General features: G+C 37.1%; 1 protein-coding gene across 2 annotated transcripts in view; it reads left to right on the plus strand.

Moving 5' to 3' along the window:
• Positions 1 to 13,409, plus strand: part of hdac8 (histone deacetylase 8) — a 49,982-nt gene that overhangs the window by 1,161 nt on the left and 35,412 nt on the right. For both annotated transcript variants that reach the window (XM_059355144.1, XM_059355143.1), the window contains exons 3-8: positions 1,234 to 1,364; positions 5,728 to 5,869; positions 6,025 to 6,137; positions 7,024 to 7,101; positions 7,188 to 7,296; positions 11,893 to 12,065. In XM_059355144.1, coding sequence (XP_059211127.1) covers positions 1,234 to 1,364; positions 5,728 to 5,869; positions 6,025 to 6,137; positions 7,024 to 7,101; positions 7,188 to 7,296; positions 11,893 to 12,065 — 746 coding nt within the window. The remainder of the gene's footprint in view (positions 1 to 1,233; positions 1,365 to 5,727; positions 5,870 to 6,024; positions 6,138 to 7,023; positions 7,102 to 7,187; positions 7,297 to 11,892; positions 12,066 to 13,409) is intronic.

Genomic DNA, 13,409 nt, shown 5'->3' on the forward strand with positions numbered 1-13,409 from the left:
AAAATTATACTATTTACTACATTAAAAACCACAAATATGCTCAATGAACTGTTTTGGAACTTGAAAATGTAAACATAGGATACAAATATGAACATATAAAAAGGTCAAATTTAAATATAATGAAACTATATTCAAAAAAGTCCCATAAAAACATGTATATTTATAGGTTTTTTTTCCTTGTTAGCTGCAACTCTTCAAAACAAACTATGTGCAAAATGACACAGAGAGCTACACCAACGCTCCAATATTTCTGAACAATCAAATTAAAACTATCATATCTTTGGTTTTACATGACCTAGAAATGTCAATGTTGAATGTTTTTTTGTTAAACGTCGCATGATCTGATCAAGACGCCACAATCACAGACCCCAGAGGGTTAATATCTGTAGCTGCAGCCTGGAGGTGCTAACTTATTATAATTCCCACTTTTTCAAATCAGACTCTCCTATGAATCATGTGTAGTAGGGCTGGGCGATATGGATCAAAAGTCATATCCTGATATATTTAGGCTGAATATCTATATACGATATATATCCTGATATTTTTATTGCAAAGTGAGAGCAAATGTTCAGTCAAAGCCAAATATGACATGTCACAAGTAGTTTTATTGAAACCGTTTATTTAAGTGAACATAAATACTGTATAACACCAGAAGCACCTTTTTAAAAAAAAATCAAAGCTCCATAAAGTGCACATTAAAATAAATAAAAAAATATCTTAAATAAAAATTGCCTATGAAATAAAATAGGCTAATCTTTTTCTGAAATAAATATATTTATATGAGAAAAGAATAACAGACATTACAAAAGAACTAAATATGACAAACCCTTTATATATAAGTAAAGACATTTAAAAAAAAAAAAACAACAAACAAAAACAATTTTGTTTTATGGGGATTTATCGCCCAGCCCTAATGTGTTACAGAAACAGAAACATACTGAGCAAAAAAAAATCGAAATATTGTTAAATGTGATATGGAATTAGACCATATCGCATATATCGATATTTAAGGGCTAACTCCATATCACATTTAACAATATTTCGATTTTTTTTTGCTCAGTATGTTTCTGTTTCTGTAACACATTAGGGCTGGGCGATATATCCCCATAAAAAAAAAAATCGAAATATTGTTAAATGTGATATGGATATCGCCCAGCCCTAATGTGTTACAGAAACATACTGAGCAAGTTGCATGAACCATTGATTTATTTTATTTCTTCACTTTTTCTGCAGCACCATTAAACCTCAAATGGCCTCCATAGAGGACATGGCCAAGTTCCACACAGACTCTTACCTGGAGCATCTTCACAAGATCAGCCAGGATGGAGACAACGACGACCCCCAGTCAGCCGACTACGGACTGGGTGAGAAGAGCTAAGACCTCCTTTCAAATAATGACAACTAATGTATTCACAATGTGTTACCAGAATCTGTTATTTCTACCCCTCTGCAGTGCTGCTCAATCTAAAGTTGAGACTGCATTGCAGAGCTGCAGCGATTAGTTGACCAATCAATTACTCGATTGCAGTGGTGGAAGAAGTATTCAGATCCCTTACTTAACCCATATGAACCCAGACCCATTAATCCTTAAAGTAAAATTATGGGTGATATACCACAGACCAAGTGAACCACATAGAACACAGTTATGATGTTTTAATTTTTTTTTTTTTTTTTAAATCTACCCCTAAATGTCAAAGATCTGTGATATGGCATATATGTTAGATTGGGCGTTTATGGAAGTTATGTTTATGATATTTCTTATTTTAAAATAAATAAAGGAGACACCTTTTCTGCTCACAGAAACACAAATTTGCCTTTTTCTTTGCATCTCCACAACATTTATCGAACTTGTGACAGGATAGGATAGGATTATTTTTTGTTTATATTTGGTCAAATGTACTTAGGTTAGAATTAGAATTGTTAAATGGGTTTAAACTTAGCCTAGTAACAAAAAAAAGCTTTTTGAAATTAGCTACTTTTCCACATTTCTGTTTCCAGTCACACACGTATTTTGGAGAAGTCACTTCTTGTCACAGTCACACAGTGACACAGTCTTGCTAAGGGATTTAATGAGTTAAGGTGAAGCATAAAGCTGAATATGGGAGATTCTAGAAGATTTAAAGTGTTTGTTACACGCGTGTCACTGTGGGTTCTTATGGGTTAAGTAAAAGTACAAAATTCTCAGCATCAAAATGTACGTTAAGTATCTAAAGTAAAAGTACTTGCACTGTACAAAATGTTTGTAGAAATTACAGTAAAACCCTATCAAATTACATCAGAAATAGGGCGTACAATTAAAAAATTGTATGTCACCGTAGTAGACACTTTTAATTACCGTAAATCATAGGTCTCAAACTCGTGATATGAAAGTTTAATGTGAGTTTTATATGAATGGCACTTTACCGTGTTGTGTGTGGAAGGTCCCTTTAATTACTTTTTTTGGTAATTTTGTGTCTTTTTATTTAATATTTTTGTCTTTTTTTTGTCATTTTGTTTCTTTAAGTAATTTCGTTGTTTTTTTGTCATTTTTTGTCTTTTAGAGTAATTTAGTGTTTTTTCAGTCATTTGTGTCTTTTTTTTTTAGTAATTTTGTGTCTTTTTTGGTCATTTTGTGCCTTTTTTTAGTAATTTTGTGTCTTTTTTAATAATTGTTTGTCTTTTTTTAATAAGTTTGTGTCTTTCCTTTCTTTTATTGTCAGCAGCAGGGGGCACTATAACACAACATTCAAAAAGCTCATGTCTCCCAGAGTACACAGTACACCAGGGGCCTCAAACTCAAATTACCCGGGGGCCGCTGGAGGCAGTATCAAAATGACCAAAAGAAGACACAAAATGACAGAAAAAAACTAAATTACTTAAAAAAGAAAGGAAATGACCAAAAAAGACACAGAATTACTGAAAAAACACTAAATTACATTTAAAAGACACAAATGGACAAAAAAAGACACAAAATGACCAAAACATACACATAATTACCCAAAAAAGACACAAAATGACCCCAAAATGATTAAAAAAGACACAAAATGATTGAAAAAACATTAAATTACTCTAAAAGACACAAAATGACAAAATCATACACAGAATTACCCAAAAAAGTCACAAAATGAAAAAAAAAAAACGAAATTACTTAAAAAAGAAACAAAATGACCAAAAAAAGACACAAAAATATTTTTAAAAATGTCACAAAAAAGTAATTAAAGGGACCTTCCACACACAACACGGTAAAGTGCCATTCATATAAAACTCACATTAAACTTTCATATCAAGGTGGGGGCCACAAAATATCGTCACAAGGGCCGAAATTGGCCCGCGGTCCGCAAGTTTGAGACCCATGCAGTACACTGTCAAGGTGCTTGGAATACTTATACTTGGAATAAATGTAATTTTAGCACATTTCAAAGTGGTTACTTTCTTTCTTAGTGCCATTTTCACATAGTTTGTGTACTTTGGTCGAGGTAGAAATACATAAAAACTCTCCTCATGTCAAGTAAACCTCCAGTGGGCGGGACGCTGTCAGAAAGATCCCACCATGGTTTGTTTTTCTTGGATGAGTCCATCCTTGTCCAAAGTTTACATTTCTAACTTTAGACCAATCCGCAAGTTCACCCTCCTTGTTTTCATTTCCTTGACTCATCTGTCTCCCTCCCTTCTTTCATTTGTCTTCATCCATCACGGCTCTTCTTCGTGTCCTCGACTCATCCCTCTCTTCCTTCCTCCCTTTGTCCTCTGACGCCTCTCTCCGCTTCTTCCTTCTGTCTTGTTATGAAAGCAAACCGCTGCACCTTTTCCTGGATTCAGACATTTCTCTCTCCTTTATTATCTCTTTCATTTACTTTACATCACACTGTTTTCCATCTTTTTTTCACCTTCTTGTTCTCTTTTTTGCCTAATATCTCAATCTTCACTTCCTTATTATTATTTTTTTTTACGGCCTCTTTTACAGTGATGGAAAGTAACTAAGTACATTTACTCGAGTACTGTACTTAAGTACAATTTTGAGGTATTTTGTACTTTACTTGAGTATTTCTATTTTATGTAACTTTATATTTCTACTCCACTACATGTAGCGGCAGATATTGTACTTTTTACTCCACTACATTTAGCTGACAGCTTTAGTTACTTTTCAGGTCAAGATTTAACATAAAAAACATGAGTAATTTAAAGTGATTCAATTTTTTTATTTATTTAAGCAAATAGAAGTATTTTAAGTAGTTTAAATTAGCCCTACCTTGAGAAAATAAAAATGCTGCTTATATAAATGCATCAATAATAATATATTTAGACTATATAAAACAATCTGAGTGAGGCCATTCTGCATAATGAGTCCTTTTACTTTTGATACTTTAAGTACATTTTCTAATACTTTTTTACTTTTACTTCTGTAAGTTTTGAATGCAGGACTTTATCTTGTAGTGGAGTAATTCCACAGTGTGGTATTAGTACTTTTACCGAAGTAAGGGGTCTGAATACTTTTGACACCACTGCTCTTTTATGAGATCTTGAGAAGTACAGCCTGTTCAGAAAAGAGAGTTTTCAATCTAAGTTAAATTTCCACTAGTATTGCTGGTGTTTTCTTGGTCTAAACCAGGGGTCTCAAACTCAAATTACCTGGGGGCCGCTGGAGGCAGTATCAAAATGACCAAAAAAAGACACAAAATGACCAAAAAAAGACACAAAATGACCAAAAAAAGACACAAAATGACCAAAAAAAGACACAGAATTACCAAAAAAGACACAGAATTACAAAAAAGACACAAAATGACTGCAAAAACACCAAATTGCTTAAAAAATACACAAAATGACCAAAAATACACAGAATTACAAAAAAAAGACACAAAATGACCAGAAAAAATACACAAAATTACTAAAAAAGATACAGAATTACCAAAAAGACACAAAATTATAAAAAAAACTAAATTACTTAAAAAAGACGCAATGACAAAATAATTACAGAATTACCAAAGAAGACACATATTTTAAATAGACACAAAATGACCAAAAAAGACACAAACTTACCAAAAAACCCCACAGAATTACAAAAACCCCCCACAAAATTAACAAAAAAGTAAATAAAAGAACCTTCCACACACAACATGGTAAAGTGCCATTCATACAAAACTCACATTAAACTTTCATATCAAGGTTGGGGCCACAAAATATCGTCACGAGGGCCGCAATTGGCCCGCGGGCCGCGAGTTTGAGACCCCTGGTCTAAACACTGGCATTTCTGTTGAAATGATTTATGTTCAACTATAGTTTTTTTAGAAAGCACTAGTAGTATGTTACTCTGTTGTAAACATTTTAGTGCACTTTTGTGTTGTTGTAAATAACACTGTGACTTCTTGTAAGTCAAAATGTGCTTTGGTCATTATTTGTGACATTTCATTTGATTTTTTTGATTTGATTTATTTGGCACAGTTTTAAAAGAAAGAAAAAAACGTAATAACCTCAACAATAATACAATTTATATATTCCATATTCATATAGAAATAAAATAAAGACATGCCAGAAAAACCCAGAAAAAACCCTCATGGGATTCCCTAATATAACATAAAATAAAAAAAGAACAAGGAGCATCGAATTATACAGAGCAAGGAACTAGAAAAACAAAACAAAGGCACAACATAGCAATGAAACAAGAATTATAATAGGTTATTGAAATAGTAATAGGTTTTTTTGTTTGTTTTTGTTTGTTTTGTTTTCCTACATGTGTTTCTCTGGCTCCAGGTTATGACTGTCCCGTGGTGGAAGGGATATATGACTATGCGTCAGCAGTAGGGGGCGCTACACTGACAGCAGCACAATGTCTGCTGGACCAGAAGTGTGAAGTGGCCATCAACTGGGCAGGAGGCTGGCACCATGCCAAGAAGTAAGGCTCCCTTTTCTGACAGAAGATAAATAGATATAGCACTTTACTCCAATCAAGTTAATTCACAAGTTCCAATGGTGGCCTGGTGGGGGCGCTGCAGGCAAAGGTCAGACCTGTAAATGTTCCAGTTTTATTCCCTCTTCTCTGTCTTTCAGGGACGAGGCGTCAGGTTTCTGTTATGTGAACGATGCTGTGTTGGGGATCCTCAAACTGAGGGAGAAGTACGAGAGGGTCCTCTATGTGGACGTCGACCTGCATCACGGGGACGGTATGCACACAAACGATGTATTCAAACAATAAGCAGAACTAAAAGTTTGTTCTGTTTAATTATCATACTTTTTATAAGGCTGAAATCAGTGGTGGAAAGTAACTATGGACATTTACTCAAGTACGATTTTGAGGTACTTTATACTTCTACTCCACTACATTTTGAAGCAAATATTGTACTTTTTACTCCACTACATTCAGCTGACAGCTTTAGTTACTTCCAGGTCATGATTTACCATAAAACCTGCATAAAACACATGATAAATTTAAAGTGATTAGACATTTTTTTGAATTAAACCCCATAGTATATTAAACCTCTGAAGTCCAGGAGATTTTGGTTCAAATTTATCAACTTCCTATGCTTTCATTTCAGCTTGTCTCCATATCATATATAAATAAAGTTATTACTGTAAATAAAATATGTGTATTTTCAATAAATACTGTAGATGGACTCCAGAGGGTTAAGTAGTTTAATGAGCTCTACTTTGAGAAAATTAAAAAGATGCTTACATAAATGCATCAATAATAATAATAATCCTATAATATATTTAGACTATATAAAACAATCTGAGTGGGTCCATTCAGCATAATGAGTACTTTTACTTTTGATGCTTTAAGTACATTTTGATGCTGATACTTTTGTACTTTTACTTCAGTAAGTTTTGAATGCAGGACTTTTACTTGTAGTGGAGTCATTTCACAGTGTGGTATTAGTACTTTTACTGTAGTAAGGGGTCTGAATACTTTTTACACCACTGGCAGAAAATCCAGCTGTTTACCTTCCTCAAAACTTGCAAATTCCCACAGCACCATCTAATGTAGGTGTACACGTTGAGTAATATCATAGAGATGTCACATTTCTTTGGTGATTTTTTTTTTTCCTGCAGGTGTGGAAGATGCTTTCAGCTTCACATCCAAAGTCATGACTGTCTCTCTGCACAAGTTCTCTCCTGGATTCTTCCCAGGTACGACCCTGGGAGATATTAAGGATATCTTTTCATATAATGACCTGTATTGTGAGACGGTGTAAGATAAGTGTGTGTATTTTTAGGGACGGGTGACGTGTGTGACACGGGGCTGGGTAAAGGCCGTTGGTATGCCGTCAACGTCCCGCTGGAGGACGGCATCAAGGATGACCGATACTACCAGATTTTTACCAGGTACACACACGGAATTAAGTATTAGGAGTTCCCTGTTAGGGCTGCACAATTGACCTATGGCTAAGCCCCGCCCCCTCCACTCACTCGGACAAACTGTCAACATTCGGTGACGGGCGCTATGGCAGCTGTGACAGTCAGATAAATTTCACAGGAGGCAATTAATCACTTTTGGAGACAGGAAAATGAAATATCATCTCGAAGTCACTAAAAGGGCCTTCATTAACAGGTTAGAGGTTTTCACTCGTCTTTTCACCCCACTGACACCGCTCATTCCGGTGCTTGTTGTAAACAAACAGAGATCGCTAAGTGAACACCTCCTGCAGCAGCAGCACATACACACTGTACTGCTACAGAGCTAACTGTAGCTAACTGCCGCTAACAGGTCGGCCGGCTCGTTAACAAGAGGCTGTTGTTAACGAGCCGGCCGACCTCGTTAGCGCTCGTTAAGACGGAGTCGCTGGATTTGATATTGATAGATATTGATTTCTTACGGCACACTTGTGTGCCGCGGAACAGCGGTTGGGAATCACTGCCATAGGGAACCGGGTTACTGCTCCCATATTATTGGGCTATACCTTGTGTCAGAGTTGCATGTACCCCATGCACACCGTTTGACCATCTTAAACTTAAAATCTCAACAAAAAACACATAAAAATGATTGAAAACGGACTAACTCCAATGCATTTCAATGGATGTGGAAGCAGAGAATGTCCGAGTGTATTGAGTTAGCTATGCGCACTGTGATTGGCTCATCGCGTTTGGGGGTGTGGCTTAGCCATAGGTCAATTGATCGCAGGGGCTAGATGCTCGTTAAGAAGAGTAAGAACGAGTCGAAGCCGCACAGTCCTCCTGCAGCAGTCTCTCCCAGCTGCAGAGCCAGAGGGGATGTTAACCCCTTAATTTTAATTGTGATCACGGTTTTGGCCGCCACGATTAAATTAACCTGATCGTCGGCGATATTTCCATTTCAAAATGCGGCTCTCCTGCATATCTAATCAAGCACTTTCTACACCAGTAGTCCACCAACCAGCAGGGGGCGAAAGCATTGTTAAGGTTCCATGTAGCTGCCTAAATAAATAACGAGTGAGCGAGCGCTAGGCAGGATGTGACGTAGTACTCGACGCCACAACAACACGCGCCATTTGTAAAAGCCGGCGAAGCAGTGTTGCCAAAGTAGCGACTTTGTTGCTATATTTAGCGACTTTTCAGACCCCCTTAGCGACTATTTTTCAAAAAAGCGACTGGCGACAAATCCGGCAACTTTTTCTGGTATTATTGGAGACTTTTGGAGACTCGTTCTTACTCTTCTTAAGAGGAGTAAGAACGAGTCGAAGCGGCACAGTCCTCCTGCAGCAGCGTCCAGTCTGCAAATTGCTAATAGGCTAACAGTTAGCTCTATGGCAGTACAGTGTGTATGCAGGAGGTTTTCACTTAGCGATCTGTTTGTTTACAACAACCACCGGACACTAAAAACTGTTCCTATTGTTTGTTTAAAAGTAGTGCAATAAAAATACAGATGTTTTCCCTAACATGATGAATAATCGTGATTAATAATCATGATTACAATATTGATCAAAATAATTGTGATTATCATTTTGGCCATAATCGTGCAGCCCTATTCCCTGTGCAGCTCAAAAGCAACTTTTAAAGCATGTTTTCCTCAAGGAAGGGAAATTGTATTTTCCTTTCCCTCTCCTGACTACATCCCACCCATAGGTCAGGGTCATCCATTGAGCTAATGCAGTTTCAGCATTTTTTCAGATACATAAGCTGGGGATTTCTTCCAACACTTGGGATTTCCCTTGTGTCTATATAGTGCTACCAGGAATAACCCAGAAATATACACAGCAGTTTCCCCCAGGTTTTCCGGATTTCAGTTATAATAATCAATGACAGCAGCCATTAAGCTCTCTCGACTCTGTGACATCATGGGATTTTGAAGGGATATTTGTTTTGAGGGATTGAGTTTCTTTTACAACTAACTTTGTGAGCTCAGAAGACAAAACTAATAATTAGTGTTGTTCTGGAAGAAAGGTTTTCCCAGACACATGGATTTTTCTTTTCTTCAAGTGGCTTTTTTCTGAAACTGCAACATTCAGCCGTGGCAGGTGTTGCTTGTAACACATAGTGGTAAGAATGTGATGATTCAAAATCAAGCAGATTCTGATTAGTGGAACTGATTAGAGACTATTATTCTTTTACTTCTGATTGGTGGAAGACTAGACTAGTGTTCTGATCCTTCTGATTGGTGGAACTGTCTATAAACTAGTGTTCTATGACTTCTGATTGGTGGAACTGACTATACACTAGTGTTCTATGACTTCTGATTGGTGGAACTGACTATACACTAGTGTTCTATGACTTCTGATTGGTGGAACTGACTATACACTAGTGTTCTATGACTTCTGATTGGTGGAACTAACTACACTAGTGTTCTATGACTTCTGATTGGTGGAACTAACTACACTAGTGTTCTATGACTTCTGATTGGTGGAACTGACTATACACTAGTGTTCTATGACTTCTGATTGGTGGAACTAACTACACTAGTGTTCTATGACTTCTGATTGGTGGAACTAACTACACTAGTATTCTATGACTTCTGATTGGTGGAACTAACTACACTAGTGTTCTATGACTTCTGATTGGTGGAACTAACTGCACTAGTGTTCTATGACTTCTGATTGGTGGAACTAACTACACTAGTGTTCTATGACTTCTGATTGGTGGAACTAACTACACTAGTGTTCTATGACTTCTGATTGGTGGAACTAACTACACTAGTGTTCTATGACTTCTGATTGGTGGAACTAACTACACTAGTGTTCTATGACTTCTGATTGGTGGAACTTACTACACTAGTGTTCTATGGCTTCTGATTGGTGGAAATGACTATACACTAGTGTTTTATGACTTCTGATTGGTGGAACTGACTATACACTAGTGTTCTATGACTTCTGATTGATGGAACTGACTATACACTAGTGTTCTATGACTTCTGATTGGTGGAACTGACTATACACTAGTGTTCTATGACTTCTGATTGGTGGAACTGACTATACACTAGTGTTCTATGACTTCTGATTGATGGAACTGACTATACACTAGTGTTCTATGACTTCTGATTGGTGGAACTGACTATACACTAGTGTTCTATGACTTCTGATTGGTGGAACTAACTACACTAGTGTTCTATGACTTCTGATTGGTGGAACTAACTACACTAGTGTTCTATGACTTCTGATTGGTGGAACTGACTATACACTAGTGTTCTATGACTTCTGATTGGTGGAACTAACTACACTAGTGTTCTATGACTTCTGATTGGTGGAACTAACTACACTAGTATTCTATGACTTCTGATTGGTGGAACTAACTACACTAGTGTTCTATGACTTCTGATTGGTGGAACTAACTGCACTAGTGTTCTATGACTTCTGATTGGTGGAACTAACTACACTAGTGTTCTATGACTTCTGATTGGTGGAACTAACTACACTAGTGTTCTATGACTTCTGATTGGTGGAACTAACTACACTAGTGTTCTATGACTTCTGATTGGTGGAACTAACTACACTAGTGTTCTATGACTTCTGATTGGTGGAACTAACTACACTAGTGTTCTATGGCTTCTGATTGGTGGAAATGACTATACACTAGTGTTTTATGACTTCTGATTGGTGGAACTGACTATACACTAGTGTTCTATGACTTCTGATTGATGGAACTGACTATACACTAGTGTTCTATGACTTCTGATTGGTGGAACTGACTATACACTAGTGTTCTATGACTTCTGATTGGTGGAACTGACTATACACTAGTGTTCTATGACTTCTGATTGGTGGAACTGACTATACACTAGTGTTCTATGACTTCTGATTGGTGGAACTGACTATACACTAGTGTTCTATGACTTCTGATTGGTGGAACTAACTACACTAGTGTTCTATGACTTCTGATTGGTGGAACTAACTACACTAGTGTTCTATGACTTCTGATTGGTGAAACTTACTATACACTAGTGTTCTATGACTTCTGATTGGTGGAACTGACTATACACTTGTGTTCTATTACTTCTGATTGGTGGAACTGACTATACACTAGTGTTCTATGACTTCTGATTGGTGGAACTAACTACACTAGTGTTCTATGACTTCTGATTGGTGGAACTAACTACACTAGTGTTCTATGACTTCTGATTGGTGGAACTAACTACACTAGTGTTCTATGACTTCTGATTGGTGGAACTGACTATATACTAGTGTTCTATGACTTCTGATTGGTGGAACTGTCTATACACTAGTGTTCTATGACTTCTGATTGGTGGAACTGACTATACACTATTGTTCTATGACTTCTGATTGGTGGAACTAACTACACTAGTGTTCTATGACTTCTGATTGGTGAAACTAACTACACTAGTGTTCTATGACTTCTGATTGGTGGAACTGATTATAGACGAGTGTCCCATCACTTCTTTTTGATTGTACTGACATATTCTATCACTGCTGATTGTTGGAACTGCCTTTCATCACTTCTGATTGCCAAAACTTTGGACAAGTATATCATTTTTTCTGCTGTTTTGTTTTGCAGTGTGATGCAGGAAGTGCGAGCCCAGTTCAACCCAGAGGCGATGGTCATGCAGCTGGGTGCCGACACCATGGCGGGCGACCCCATGTGTTCCTTTAACATGACCCCAGTGGGGGTGGGCAAGTGTCTGCGGCATGTCTTGGAGTGGCAGCTACCTACACTGCTGCTGGGAGGAGGTACGCTGTATGGCTGTGTTTATTATTCTGGTTGATGATGTGTTTTGATTTTATTCTGTGTGTGAATGCATCGATGTAGGTCCATGTTTGAATTGTGTGTATGTTTGTTGATGTGTCCCCATATATGCTTAGTATACCAAAATACTCCTAATGAAAAGTAGATGATGCACCTTATCCCTTGTGCATTTTTGTACTTTCTTTGAATCTCAGTGATTCGCTCATTTGTGCACAATTACGCACACATGAATTTACACACACATACACACACCATGCTCTGTTCTAGACCCTTCAGTCCTCGGCCAGATGATAGCTACTACTTATACGACACAATGAAGCCATTTTACTCAAATACAATCCCACCTCTCTTCCTTTCTCTCCCTCCCTCTCTGTCCTACATACTTTCTCTCAGTTCTATCCTCCTCTCTTTCTTGGTTCTTGCCATTCTCTAGATTTCACTCAAGTCCATCCTCTTCATCCTTCACTCCTAATCTTTCTACTCGCCTTTTGTCTGTGTGAGAGAGTAATTTTTTCGACCTAACACTTCCAATTTGTTGTGGCGAGTCAAAGATTTTGACGACATACAAATCCAAAATAATCTGAAAATGCTTCCTTTTCTCCTCATCTGTCTCTTTTTCAATTCATGTCTTTATTCTGGTTCCCTGTTTATTTATCCCTTTAACTAGTTACCATTCAAGGTCCTTTTTTTTAGAATTGGTGGTTGTGGGCAGTGGATGTTTAGGGGGAGATAGCAGGTCAACAATAAAGCCACATCGAAGTGGTGGACATCATCTGAAAGCTGTGAACCTGTGGATTAATTTGAAATGCAGCATTGTGTGTGGAGTTGTTCTGGTCAAAATATCTAATAAATTGACTTAATTAATATTTTTTATTTATTTAAACCTATTCAGGTGTATAAGGGGTTCATAGCATTATATGTCCCTATAAAGTCCATTTCCATGTTCAACTGTGTCCCATAAGTTGTTGCAGCAATTTTTGGGTTGAAACCATTTGTTACACACATTTGGTGCTGAATTATGCAATTTTATTCATACCGAGAATGGATAAAAATGTTCTAAAAGACCCTCTAGAATATAACATCAATAAGCCAAGACCTTTGGAGCAACACAGAAGAATCCATGCTGAGATTTGGGTTCAAAAACTTTGGTCATTTTGGAGATTTCTGTATTTTTTTGTGAATGGATGGCGAGCACTTCTGTTCTTCAAACTGCTGAGAAACCCTCTTATTGTCAATAAACCTAGAAAATCCTCTGAATGCTCTAGGTCTCTAGTTTGTGGTCGTAAAGTTTCATGAGGCTGTGATTATCCTAGAGGTCACAGCAGCTC

The sequence above is a fragment of the Centropristis striata genome, chromosome 17, assembly GCF_030273125.1.
Source record: "Centropristis striata isolate RG_2023a ecotype Rhode Island chromosome 17, C.striata_1.0, whole genome shotgun sequence".
Taxonomy (NCBI): domain Eukaryota; kingdom Metazoa; phylum Chordata; class Actinopteri; order Perciformes; family Serranidae; genus Centropristis; species Centropristis striata.